The sequence below is a fragment of the Myxocyprinus asiaticus genome, chromosome 16 (genome assembly GCF_019703515.2).
Source record: "Myxocyprinus asiaticus isolate MX2 ecotype Aquarium Trade chromosome 16, UBuf_Myxa_2, whole genome shotgun sequence".
In the NCBI taxonomy this organism is placed as follows: Eukaryota; Metazoa; Chordata; class Actinopteri; order Cypriniformes; family Catostomidae; genus Myxocyprinus; species Myxocyprinus asiaticus.
The window spans coordinates 18,878,321-18,893,203 of NC_059359.1; the positions used below are offsets into that span (position 1 = coordinate 18,878,321).

General features: G+C 35.6%; 1 protein-coding gene across 1 annotated transcript; it reads left to right on the plus strand.

Moving 5' to 3' along the window:
• The first annotated feature begins 1,340 nt into the window (after nucleotides 1-1,340).
• LOC127453729 (mannan-binding lectin serine protease 2-like) lies at nucleotides 1,341-12,953 on the plus strand. The gene is made up of 11 exons (XM_051720364.1): nucleotides 1,341-1,474; nucleotides 3,354-3,552; nucleotides 4,079-4,259; nucleotides 8,634-8,756; nucleotides 10,179-10,372; nucleotides 10,493-10,643; nucleotides 10,815-10,930; nucleotides 11,253-11,328; nucleotides 11,484-11,609; nucleotides 11,704-11,787; nucleotides 11,925-12,953. The coding sequence occupies exons 1-11, from the start codon at nucleotides 1,461-1,463 to the stop codon at nucleotides 12,695-12,697; spliced, it is 2,037 nt and encodes a 678-aa protein (XP_051576324.1). The 5' UTR covers nucleotides 1,341-1,460; the 3' UTR covers nucleotides 12,698-12,953.
• Nucleotides 12,954-14,883: the final 1,930 nt, after the last annotated feature.

The window sequence follows — 14,883 nt, forward strand, 5'->3', positions numbered from 1 at the left end:
ATACAAATTCAATTTGATGGAATTTTGTTATGAAATTGAAATGTGTAAAAAAAAAAAAGAACTTTTTGAATTTGTTGTGTGTGTGTGTGTGTGTGTGTGTGTGTACAGGTTTAGCATATTGTTTTCTGTACTTATTCTGGCCCTAAAGCAGTCTTCTTGAGTTAATAGTTCACACTTTTAAATGTTTTAAAATGTATAAATTTGTATGTGTAAATATAAAGTTATGTATAAAGTTAAACAAAATTGTACATTAAAAACAAAGGAAATCAAATAAATGTACATAAACGTTCACTCAGAAAAATATTTTCAATATTTACACGTTTCAATTTCATAACACATTTCCATCAAATTGAACTGAGTAATCTTTAAGAAAATGAAGTAAAAAAATTTAGATATTTTAAGTTTTACTAATTTAATTTAGTTTGAGATCACAACATTCATTTAGATGGATTTTCTTTTTCTTTTTTTTTTTTTCTTTTTTTTCTTGAGTGTAGGGCATTATGAACTCAAGAGATCTTACCATAAAAGGAAGGACATTACTTTTTTGGACATGGGTTTTGGACATTTAATAAAAATCTGTGCAGTGCAAAATGAGTAATTAATATTTTTTATACATTTCCCGGAAGACTGTCAATTTTATATGTATATATCAGCTAAAAGGTAATTTTGACACCTTTTATGAATACAATATAGATGGATTCAAAGCTAATAGACATGAACTAAAAGCAAGAAAACAATTTTAATTTCATAAGGGTACTATGTGAGCAAGCTCATATAATCAGGTTTTCACTCATACAACTCTTGGTGTGGTACAGATTCACTTTATTTGAATAGCTATTAAAATAGAGTAATCTGAAGTGTTTTGTCTATGTGACAGAAGTTAAAACAACAATTAGAAGTGGGATTTATAGCGTGGGCAAAGACTTTGCTGTCTAAGAGTAAGAATGATCTGTTTTACTTCCTGATTTCTGGGTTAAATTAAGATATTAAGACTTTCTGTTTTACTTCCGTTGTCTGGTGGAGAAAATCAAAGCATGCTTGCTTATCTTATATCAAGTAGGTGTTGTATAAATATCTGATAATTGGTAATGAACATCATTTGCAGTGCTTATTAGCAAACAATGCAGCACAATCTTTTAAAGGCCCCATTTGACCTTTTTTGTGTGGTTGTTATGATAAATGTTTGTTGGAAAATAATCAAACAATACACAGCAGAGAACCTCTGCATGTAAGTGCCAATCTTGCTACGGCTTTGCCAATAATGGTGGTCTCTGTGAAACTTCTTTTCTGAAAGTCATTGAATCTCGCCCTCCCGTCCCTGTCAGAACAGGGTAAACACCCACTGACAGATATTGGGAAACACTCTGAGGTATGTTGACTGGTTTTAGGGGAAAGGAGGGTGGGACACTACGAAAGTGTAGAAAGAGGAAAGGCAGAGTTGTCTTGTTGCAGTTCTCATCATGATCATATTCTGGTATGTAAACACTTCTCTATTTATAAACATTGGGTATTTAAACATACATTTCTATACTGTTTAGGTACTGTTCATAAGTGCCAATGGTATTTATGTCGGACAGCTCTTCAACTCTGCTGTTCAGAACAAAAATGACATGGATTATATAAGAGAGGCAGTGGAGTTTTAATGTTGATCAGCATTTGCTGTTGTTTCTCTTCTCTCAAAATGCTTCCTAGTCTTTTCTTTCCTTTCCTTTTTCATCTGTCTCTATCTATCTATCTATCTATCTATCTGTCTGTCTGTCTGTCTGTCTGTCTATCTGCAGGGTTGGGGAGTAACGGAATACACGTAACAGGAATACGTATTTAAAATACAAAATATAAGTAACTGTATTCCAATACTGTTACAATTTAAATCATTGGTAATTAGAATACAGTTACATTCAAAAAGTATTTTGATTATTGAAGAGATTACTTTGCATTTTATTGTCGTTTGTTTCATTTAATATTTAGTCCTTTCAGATGGAAAACTTTTATACATATAAATGATGCGATTCAAAGTGCATTTGAACAGCGGTGAAACACTTTCTTATGATGTGTTACATTCATACAAGCAGACAGAGAAGTAAGTTTGAAGTAAGTTTGGAGCAGTAGAAATTGAAATAAACCTTGTGTAAATTGTCAGCATTACGCTAAGCTAAAATGCTATTTCTAGCCATTTTACATGCACATGCTTCCAGGCGTGATCATATTTTTTTATCATGAAAATTCATGATATTTTGGCAAAAATCGTATTCTTGATAATAATTTTTGTATTGTTTTCCTGTAAAAATCCTAAAAACAAGATCAATTTGATTTCTCTTGTTTCAGAAGCAACACTGCATAAGATATTTAGGTTTTTCAGAGAATGTATTTTTAACATGTGTGTTTTGTCTTACTGTACTGGCAGTTTAGTGGTGAAAAAATCTACCAGTGTTGAAGAAGTAATCCAAAGTATTTAGAATACATTACTGACCTTGAGTAATCTAATGGAATACATTACAAATTAAATTTTACAGCATGTATTCTGTAATCTGTAGTGGAATTCATTTAAAAAGTAACCCTCTATCTATCTATCTATCTATCTATCTATCTATCTATCTTTCTTTCTGTCCGTCCGTCCGTCCCTCGTCCGCCCGCCCGCCCGCCCGCCTGCCTGCCTGTCTGTCTACACTCACTGAGCATTTTATTAGGTAAACCTGTACACCTACTTATTTATGTCATTTTCTAATCAGCCAATCATTTGGCAGCAATGCATAAAATCCTGCAGATACGGGTCAGGAGCTTCAGTTAATGTTCACATCAACCATCAGAATGGGGAACAAATTTGATTTTAGGGATTTCGACCGTGGCATGATTGTTGGTGACAGACGGGCTTGTTTTAGTATTTCTGTCACTGCTGATCTCCTGGGATTTTCACGCACAACAGTCTCTAGAATTTACTCAGAATAGTGCCAAAAACAAAAAAACATCTAGTGAGCAGCAGTTCTGTGGACGGAAATGCCTTGTTGATGAGAGAGGTCAAAGGAGAATGGCCAGACTGGTTCGAGCTGACAGAAAGGCTATGGTAACTCAGATAACCACTCTGTACAATTGTAGCGAACAGAATAGCATCTCAGAATGCACAACACATCAAACCTTGAGGCGGATGGGCTACAACAGCAGAAGACTAAGTCAGGCACTTTATTAGCACCATATGTTCCTAATAAAGTGCTAAGTGAGTGCATTTGTCTTTTATCTTTTTCTCCCTCTTACATGCTCTTTTTTATTCTGTTTTATTCATGTCTATTCCTGTCACTTCTCCTCTCTGCTCAGTTTTAAATCTGATTTTCTATATGTTTTTCCCCCTCTCTGTCTAGTTTTATCACCCTTCTCCTTCCCTTGTGCGGGTCAGTGCCATTAGCTGGGTGGGTGCAGTCCCCTGGACATCCACGTGGATATAACCCTGATTCCAGCCTGACATGGAAAGAGTGTGCCCCGAACGGACACAAAATCACCCTCACTCTCATACACTTGGACCTGGAAGAAAGCGATAAGTGTGAGAACGATGCTTTGAAGGTGTGGTTGTACCTTGCTATTGTTTGGGGAGAAAGTGGGCTAAATCTTTTCTCATTTGGAAAAATGATTCGGTTACACTTTAATTTAAAGTGTCCTTGTTACAGTGTAATTACACAAGTAATTACTGATTATTACTAATTAACAATGCATACTATAGGTTTAGGGTTAGGGTAAGGGTTTTGTTTAGGGTTAGTTGCTTGTAATTATGCATAACTGACTGTTATTACTATAGCTAATACTATATATGTGTAATAAGGAAATTGTAAAATTAAATAAAGTAAATTCTTTTTCTTTTTCTGAAAATGCTAACTTTCTTTTATGGTTTCGGTTAGGGCTGGTTGAGAACCACTGGTCTATAATTTTTATAATGCACTGTTTATATAAACACAATAAAAGCATATTCTACATACAGGTACATTATAAATATAAAGGTATATTCTACAAAAAGTGTATTTTAGATTTTTATTTATATTTTGTGTGTGAGAATGTGTGTCTGTGTAAGTGACATCAGCCACTTTTTGTCCAGATATTTGCAGATGAAGAGCTACTTTTCAATCTGTGCGGGACCAAGTTTTTGCAGGAGCTACAGACATCATTCAACCCATTCCTTCACTCCTCTTCTGGTGGCTGTCTCTCTCTTTCATTTCTCGCAGACTACTCAAACCCGAAGAGACACACAGGATTTCAAGGCTTTTACACCATACAGGGTGAGAAACAGTTAGCAAGAGAAAAAGATGATGAGTAATACAGTAACCAGTACAGTAAAAGCGGTGGAAAGAGTACAGATTTTTTTTTACTTAAGTAAAAGTACTGCTACTGAAGAAATAATTAACTTGAGTACAAGTAGAAATACTGAGAAATATTATGACTCAAGTAAGAGTAAATAAGTAGTTTGCTGGAAAACTATTCAAGTAATTATGTTACAAGTTACTTTATGAAAATTATATTATATGTAGTATATACCAGGGGTTGGCAACCTGTGGCACGTGTGCCAGCATCGGCACGTGGAGAGGTAATCACTGGCATGCCAGCTACAGCGAGAGACTGTTTTATTTATGTAAATTCTACACCTGCATTCCAATCTACATCTTGATGTAATCCTTCCCCGTGATCACGCAGCATGTTTTCATGAGCTGAATAGGAGGCTAAACAAAATTAATTAAAGTTAAAATGTGATGAGACTGCAGTATACCCAACAGACTCATGCAGCACTTGAAAGCCATTTGCGCATCACGAGCTGGCAGCACTTCACGTTCAGTTAATCGCTCGAGTAAATGCACCCGCTTTGCTTCGGTCAGGCTACGCGGATGACAGTCTACATTCCATGTTTCTTTGTTTCTTTTTGCTTTCAGAACAACATGTGATGTAATAAGGAAAACACCACTATTAATCCTTGAGATTTCCAACCCAGCATACAGGTACACCCTCCTTAAACCATAGTCACACTCAAAATTACATTAAACGATTAAAAGAGAAAACATAAACCCACATTGTAGGGTTTAAAAATCTTTTCAAGTCTATTCAAAATCTAAATTAAACCTGGAAATAAAGTTTTAGGATTTTGCAGGTGCGATTCACCAAAAAGGGCTAAATAGTTGATCGGCTTAAGATGTGCAAATGCCTTGAACGTGCAGCGCGAATCTCGTCATACTTCAGTGGTGTGTATGCTCACATTCAGCTGATGAAAACATGCTGTGTGATCATGTGGAAGGCACAGCCATTGACCAGGAAAATAAAAAATGCCACTCCATGTCAAAAAGGTTGCTGATTTCTGGTATATACGCTTCCATTTTTAGAACAACAAATACTTTTTTGTTCTTGAAAGAAATGTATTCTTCTTTTCACCAAGGATGCATTAAATTGATCAAAAGTACTGCCAAAATCATTAATTGCTAATTATTATTACAGTTATTATTTTTCTTTACCTGTGATGGCAAACATATACTGTGTCACCTATTCCTTACAAAAACATTCTAAAGTGCTAATTTGGTACTCAAGAAAATTTTCTTATTATTAGAACAATTGAATATGCTTGTGTTACCATGTGGAAATCACAATACAGTGGGTATTTCCCCCATATGCTGAGGTATTGAGTTCTAACAAGTTGCTTTACACTTGCAAGTCAAATTCTGTTTTTAAAAACAGGCAAAAAGAAACACATTTCTCCTGAAATTCTATTTTCTCCTAAAGTCTATTGTTTTAGAGAGATGAAGGCTATTCCATGCATTACTGTTTTGAAAAAATAATCTCTAACCAGGATAGAGAGGGAAGTGGATGGCCCAGATGCACAACAAAAAGACAAGTAAATCACAGTCTCTAGTTTGAGAAACAGACTCCTCACATGTCCTAAACTAGCAGCTTCTAAATGCCAAAGACCTGCATTGCTGCAAGAGGATTCTTGGGCAAACGGAAAATTTTAAGAATACTATATTTATTTAAATAGAAATAGCCATGTGTAACATTCTTAATGTCTCTAAATCATCTCTAAACTACATAATGTGCATTGTGACTGAAACACATTCCTATTTCAGGTTTATTCTCATTCACGTATGTCCAAGTATTTTGGCTATTAAGTTAAAATACTATACAAAACTAATATAATGCAGTATCATAGAGGAGGAAATTTATCCTCTATGATATTGCAGCAATTATCCAGATATGGAATGAAATTATTAAGCAAACTGTTTTCAACTCCTACATGCCAACTGAATAAAACAAGGCAGGAATAAACATTTCACACAGTGTTTAGTGAGAGATATGATTGATTTAAACACTAAAAGTGGTTGTTCTGTATATGTATTATTGTATTACAGTTGTGATAATAAAGTCTTAATTGACATTATGGTTATTTAACATATTGAGATATTATAATTAAGTAAATTGTAGAATTCGGTTGCATTATGTTTTGTGAATTCTCATACATTCTTTATATAACATCCATCCCTTGCGCACTTTGGCCTTTAGCAGGTGAGGCTTTTCAGACAGATAAACAGAAGCACAAGGCAGGGAAGTACAGTACAGCACCATGAGCGAGAGTGTTACCCGCTAGGACATCTTATTTTGAACAAGAGAGGCGAACGGTTACGGAATTTAACGCGGGCGTACAATACCGAACTTATGCGGATAGATAGAAGCGTAGAAACCGTCTGTGCGTGTGATGGTGCGAGGAACCGGACAGCGGGAAAAAAAAATAATGCTCAGTGAAAAGTCAAAAGATGATCGCAATGTATGTAGTTGTAACTATATCAGATATTATTAATAAAACATGGGAACTCGTTGCGTGGGCATTTTTTGCCAACATATTTTGAATTTCGGTGGTATTTTTGCCCGGATTCCCTGTTAATTTCTAACACTATTGGCATTGTGTCTTTCTAAGGTATTTAAAAGTTTGTTTTAGGGGGCCTGGGTAGCTCAGCATGTAAAGACGCTGACTACCACCCCTGGAGTCATGAGTTCGAATCCAGGGCGTGCTGAGTGACTTCAGCCAGGTCTCCTAAGTAACCAGAGTCACATGGGGTAACCTCCTCATGGTCGCCATAATGTGGTTCGCTCTCAGTGGGGTGTGTAGTGAGTTGTGCGTGGATGTCACGGAGAATAGCGTGGGCCTCCACACGCCATGTGATAAGATGCGCGGATTGATGGTCTCAGACGCGGAGGATTGAACTGAGATTCATCCACCGCCACCCGGATTGAGGCGAGTCACTACGCCACCCCGAAGACTTAGAGAGCATTCCAAATTGGAGAGAAAAATATAATATCAAGGAAACAAGATATCCCCACATATACAAACTACATTGTGTTAATGTTTGACACAGTTAAAACAGTGCCTACCTTAAAAACAAGTGAAGTTGTATCAGTGGTTAAACGTGTTCAGACAGTTCCCTCATACCTGAATGAACAGCTCCTTTCCAGAATAAAATTATCTCTCATGATGCTGTGCCCTGCGGGCTTCCGTTTTGTCGCACACAGCGCATTTTAGTTTATAAACAGATTAAGTGCTTATAACTTTCTTCATCCCAAAAATGTACTTAAATTGAATACTTAATTTTTAATCAACTCAAGTAAAAGTAAAAGTACTATTATTTATTTATAATTAAAAATGTACTCAAGTACTGTAACGAGAGCAGTTGTAATTTGTTACTTTCCACCTCTGCCTACACTACACTACCGGGCAGAAATTATATGAGATTGATTAGAATAAATGAGATTGAGATTAAGAAAAATGCAATTACAATAAATTAGTCTATGTTTCTGTAATCTTTCTAACAGCTCTGCCCCTCAGCAAATGTTGTCTTATGCCCTAGACTTTTATGAATGAGCCTGATTCAGTTAGCAATTTAGTTGCTTTTACCATTTTCCGTGCAGTTTTCCCATAAGCAGATCAGTAAACATTGATGATTCTCATGAAACCTGTCAAGCAAATGTCCTGGTCATATTTAACCCCAAATAATTACAAGAACAAAATATACAATTATATTTAGCATAAAGAAAAAATGCCTATATTTATATTGTAGCTTTTAAACATTGTGTTTACATTTTAAAACACTTTAAACTGCAGTACAGACCATTGAAGAGACTGTACGTCTATCCCTCACAGCATTGTTGTCATTACTGTCAAAAATCAAAGATGGCGCTGCTGTGAATCCCAGATAGCACACGTACATCTCTGAGATGTCTGTTTTAGATCTTTTCATCTGGAAAGCATCACAATCTAATTAAAATCTGCTAAACATCTTAAAAAGTTCAGATTTACAAACATTCTAAATCATAAACATCTCAAAAACATCAGCTGAATGTCTTATTATTGACATCCAAGACATACTTATTGACATATGTCTTATAGACGTATTGCAGATAAAAAAAAAAACAGTGGAAAAATACGTCTTCCAGATGTAAACACACACATCAAATAGACGTCTGGGTAATGTATGTGTGCTATCAGGGTAAGGTCTATTACTCACTGTGAAAACTGCAGTGCTCTGATTCTGTCTGGGTCTTTGAGTGTATTTGTAGCTTAGCAAGCTTAGCTGTTACTTACTGTACCAATCTAATCTTTAACCTCAAATCATGTTGACTTTTAGATGTTGATGAGTGTAAGGACTCTGATAATGAGTGCTCTCACCACTGCAATAACTACATTGGTGGATACCGTTGTTCCTGCAGACCAGGGTACCTCCTCAACCCCGATCAGCACACCTGCAGAGGTAATGCTCAACTTTTCACCACTCTGCAGGTTTTAGCACTAATATATTATGACTGAGAGTGATCTGATCAGTGTTCAGTAAGTTACTCAAAACAGCAGTCCACTTCAAATTACTCTTTTCTTATCTAAATTGTAATTAGATTAATGGCTTTACTGATTTATTCATCGAAAGAAGTAATAACATTACTAATTACTTTTAAGTTACTTAAAAAATGTTTATCACACAAAAGTTTGTTTTTCCAGTAAGCAAATTAAAAATGAAGTCTATATTTCCTCCTTATTCATTGTTACACACAAGTCATACACTCAGCACAACACGTTTATCCATTACAATGACTCGTTAGTGGGCGCACACCCTTCAGCTTTTACAGAAAATTCAAACAGATGTACAGTACTGTACATATGGCTGTAATTCATGTTTTAAATGTATTCTTCACAAATAATTATATTGTAGAAATATGTGTAACCCATGTTATGTACTTAAATGTAATTAACTTAATTGAAGTCAGTAACTTTAATCCTGATTACACAAATTAGTAATGCAAAAATGTAATGCACTACACCAATCTTTTTATTTGTAATTAATTACCTTGTAATTACATTACACTGAACACTGGGTCTGATGTGATTACAGATATTGTTAAATCCATACATTGTAAAAATGAAAAGTTAAGAAAACTCAAAATATCATAGCAGCGTGATGTAAGAGATATTTGACTTTTCTCAAATTTTCTCTGAAGTACCACACACTACTTAAGGAACTGACATTACTAAATACAACAACCATATCAAATTACAAGTAAACAGTAAAACAATAATCCTAGAACTGTAAATACAATTGATTCATGCCACAAAGCAAGCTGGCAACACACAAACCCGAACAAATCAGCAACATATTTAAGTATTAAAGTGTTTCTGCCAGGGGCGTAGTTTCCAGGGGGGATGGAGCGAGGTAACCCCCCAATAATCAAAACAAGCAAGTATTTGCCCCCCACAATATTTATGCCATGATAAATGGAAACATGTAGATGCTTCACGCTGCAACCCTCCCAATATTCAAGCCAAATCTATGCCTTGTTTGTTTCAGCCAACATTTATGGTCGGGCTAACATGTAATTGTATGTATTGTCAAAACATTCACAGTCAATTGCTCTAAAGAAGTCTCAACATACAAAGGCGTGTTTCATGGACATTGTAATGCTTGTTAGTTCTAAATAGATGGGTAAACCTGCTGACTGCACTTGCAGTTGTAAGTCAAAGTACCTTATTACATAACTTTGCATGGAATTAACACCAAAATTGCCATAAGCACAACAATATGTTAGATTTGTTTATAGTGTATTTCCATAGCAGTTCGTGACATGGTTTTGTTCTCTCTTGCTCTCTCTCTCTCTATCTTTATCTCTCTCTCTCTGTCTGTCAGTTAGCTGTAGTGAAGATCGCACAGGCTCCCAAGAGGGTGTGTTGATGTCACCTAACTGGCCTGGATCGTACCCAGAAAACTCTGTCTGCTCTTACACTCTGGCTGTAGAAGAGGGTCTGCAATTTGAATTAATGCTCACTGGGGTCTTTGATGTGGAGATGGCAGAGAACGGACAATGCATCGACACATTAACTGTAACACTAAACTGTAACCCATTGAACACCTACTTTTACACCAAGATTTCCCCCGATCTCATGTCTATGTTTTTGACCTCTTCAGTCTCTTCTGTCTTTTTCCATATCCTCTCCTCCTAGATAAAAACTGTTTCAGAAGACTTCGGTCCATTTTGTGGCCAGGTCCGCCCTAATTCCGCCATTCTCTCTAGGTCTCCACATGTTGAAATTATCTTTAGGACAGACGATGCAGGAGCAAACCAAGGGTTTCACCTCAGTTACAAAACCAGAGGTGTGACTGTTAATGCTCTCCATCTTTAATACTAGGCATTTTTCTGCAGGTTCTAACTCTATTTACTGTATATATACTGACCAGATTGTTGATTGAAAAGTGCTGTTTTTTTGTGTTTTCTTTTTTTTATTTATTTATTATTATGTCTATCGATTACATTATTCCTCACAGAAATTACTTGTCCTGGAACCGTGACTCCAATGTCTAGTCTGAGCCCAAATCGTCCTGAATATCTCAAGGACTATGAGGTTACAGTAAAGTGTGACAAAGGGCATGTATTACAATCGGTAAGTATTTCTTGCTGAATATGATCTATTTTACCCTCCCAGGCTTAAGGGCCACCAACTGAATATTTGAGTTTACCAGAGATATTTTAGAACAGTGGTTTTCAACTGGTGGGTTGCAACCCGATAAAACTGATCACAGGTCTGTTCAAATAATGATGTCCAATGTACAATCTGTGTCCTAAAGCAAAACATATTTACTGTAGCTACTGTATGCTGACTATAGCTGAGTGCATGCATAGTTTATGAGCCAACCCTTGTTTACTCTTGCAGGTTTTTGGTGTCTTTACACTATGAAGTTGACTATTCACACTGTGTTTCACAGGAATCAACAGCTGAGGTTGAGTATAAATCCATATGCCAGAAGAATGGAGAGTGGAGCCCTGTTATTACATGTGAATGTAAGAAAATATTTTCTTTACCATAGGCTTCTTTTCTTAATTTCTAAACAGTAAGCTGGGTTTTTTAGATGCATATCAAGGTTTATCAGCTGTCACTACAAAGAAACAGGGAAACAATTTTCACAGTAAATCTGACTCTTCTATTTCCCCTTCAGCTGTGGATTGTGGCATTCCTGAGCTACCAGATTTAATAGAGCTAACAGTGGAGCATCCTCTCACAACTTATCAGAAAAACATCACTCTCAAGTGTTCGTCTGAATATTACATAATGTCTGGAAATGGTGAGAGGTGTATGGTGTATGTCATCTATGTTGGTTTAATGCTTGATGCAAAAGAGTAATTAGTTTTCTGTTTCTGTATCTCCTCTTACCTTAGGTCATTTCACCTGTGATGCCGAGGGTAATTGGGTATCTGAGATTGGACAAAAATTCTCAGATGATTTGCCTAAATGTGTCCCAGGTACACTCAGTCATCCTGTGTGTACTGTATGTAATGCATATAAAACCAATTAACGTTGTCTTTAGACCGTCTTAAATGCTCTGAAGGTGCATTATTCATTCTCTATTTCATATCTTTCTCTTTTTTCTATATTATAGTGTGTGGACTGAATACAGAAATCACTGCTGGTGGCAGAGTCTTTGGTGGGAAGCAAGCATTACTGGGGCAGATTCCCTGGCAGCTCTTACACAAGTCATCTCCCAGAGGTGGTGCTTCTCTGATCAGTGATTACTGGGCCCTCACAGCTGCTCATGTAGTAGATGGATTTAAAACAACCACTATGAGTTGGTTAGGGGGAATGATTGATGCTCAGGCCAAAAACATTGTTACCATGGAAACAGAGAAGATAATAATTCATCCAAAGTATAATAACATAGTAGATAAAAATGGAGAACAAACAAGCTATGATAATGACATTGCATTGATCAAAATGTCTGCCAGGGTTCCGATTGGTCCAAACCTCAGGCCGGTGTGTCTTCCAAAGAAAACAGACGGACCTGTGATGGAGGACATGATGGGTACAGTCTCAGGTTTTGGAGGATATAGCGATAAAAGTCTAAGAAGTAAAAATTTGCTTTATGGTCATGTTCAGGAATATTCTCTTGTTGAATGTGAATCAAAAGGTAAACTTGTCACTGATAACATGTTCTGTGCTGGAGATGATGGTCAGGGTATAGACAGTTGTAAAGGTGACAGTGGAGGTCCACTATTTCTCCCTACATTGGAACAAGGGTCTGCAGAACAACCTTTTAGGATTGTAGGTATCGTATCGTGGGGTCCCCCTGAATGTGGACATAAAAGCTTTAAAGGTTACTACACTAAAATACAGAACTACCTGGATTGGATCAGAGAAACTATGGAAAACAACTAACATCCGCACACTGAAATGAGATTCAGCTCCATCTTGTTATTGTAATACTCACTGGTCAGGTTTTTCATAAAATACAGTTTTATCTGGTTAACATGTATCTGCTATTTAGATAAATTATTCAGCATTTAGTTTTTAATCGTTTTTATAGACTAATATACTCTAATATAATATACAATACTATAATGTATTACAAAAAAATTATAAAACATATATACTCTATATACTGCAATCCAATAAAATAACTTTCATATGTTAAGACATTTTTTTAATCTGACAAGGCAAAAGTTGCTTGTTCTGTAGTATACTCTTTTGGGCTAATGTGAGTACCATTACACTAACTGCAATCATGCAGGTTGCTGTTTTCTACAGTTTTCCAACTTTAGATTTCATGGGTTGCCTCAGCCTGCTACATTTCTCACTTTCTCTCACATGTTGTGCCTTGTACTGTTGCTTTTACAGGTTTGTCTTCTTCTGCCAAATCAAACAAACCTGATTTTTGTTGTGACATTTAGACTTGTTTCACACATACGATGCCTCTCAATTAAAAAAATCAAAGATTTATAAATAATAATAATAAAAAAGGTAACACTTTACAATAAGGTTCCATTCATTAACATTAGTTAACGCATTAGGTATCATGAACAAACAATGAACAATATATTGTTTACAGCATTTATTAATCTTTAATGCTAGTTAATAAAATATTTTTTTTCATTGTTAGTTCATGTTAGTTCATAGTGCATTAACTAATGTTAACAAGCACAACTTTTGATATAAAAAAATGTATTAGTATATGTTGAAATTAACAATAAGATTAATAAATGCTATAAAAGTATTGTTCATTGTTAGTACGTTTACTTTTAATGTTGTTAACTAATGTTAACAAATGGAACCTTAATGTAAAGTGTTACCAAAACAAACTCTTCGTGATTGCTTTATAGTCGTCCTCTGACATCCATCTGACAAAGATGGACCACATCTAATAATTGTGTGACTTCAATACATTTACTCTTACTCTAAGAAAAGCTGCATAAAAATGGTCCATGTAGACTTTAACCCTTACCGCTTGAGTACATAATTTGGGGAAAAAACACAGGGATTACGGGAAAATTGTGTTTATATATGTCTCTCTCTCTCTTATTTTTTTGTCACTGTTTTTAACCTTAGCCAAATCAAACAAGATTATCTTTTATAATGACCTATAGACCTTTGCGCTCTCACTAGAGAGGCTTTTCATTTTTAACCTGTTCAGCTCTTAGGTTTTTTTTTTAATTTTTATTTCTGCCTGAAACTGACATACCAAAATCTGAAGTGAAGTAAACCCACATACAGTGAAGTAAATGTAAAATTTTGGTCTCATTTTAAAGGAAACTTAATTATTGTATAATTAATAATTATCAATAATCAATAATTGTTATTGTATGTGTTCAAATTACTGTAATAATCCCCCCCCCCCCCCCCTGTCTTTGAAAGTGCATAATTCTGGCCCTGTATGCTCTGTTTATATATGGCAAGTTTTGTTTGATTCCACTAGATAGCAGCAAACATTACAAAAAAAAAAAAATAAAATAAAATAAAAAAAATAAAAAAGAAAGTTTTTTTTTTTACTCTATCATTTACCATTCAAAAGGTATTACTATGAAATCGAAGGGAGGCAAAGTGGCCATTTAGTGTCTCCAAGGTCCAGGGTTATCCAAATTGCAAAAACAAGCTATTACAAAGAATATTACACTAAAAATCCTACTTTTACTATTTGGTATACATGACAACAGCACTTACAAGGATTCCCAAACAGGTTTTCTTATCTTCTTTTCAAAGACACACAAAATATTAGTAATGGGATAGACGAAAATTAGACCTGAGACATGAAAATACTGAAGATGTTTTTATTTATTTATTTATAATATCATAACAAATGTATAAACTCTCTTTTGCTGATTGTTTTGCTTTTTTGGAGCCATACTGGGATAAACAATAAACTATAAAAAATAAAGTGTGCGTCTGCAAGTGCTTCGGCAATACGAAGTGCGTCTCACGTGAGCGCACGTTACAGGCCTCGTGTTGACGCCCAGCTGCGCACAGACAATGATGATGATTATCTCAGGCTATGATTGGTCGGGAGGGAAAGATTGACATGTCTTTGGACAGCTTAGATCATCAGCTTTCCAATGATTTGAGTCTCGTCA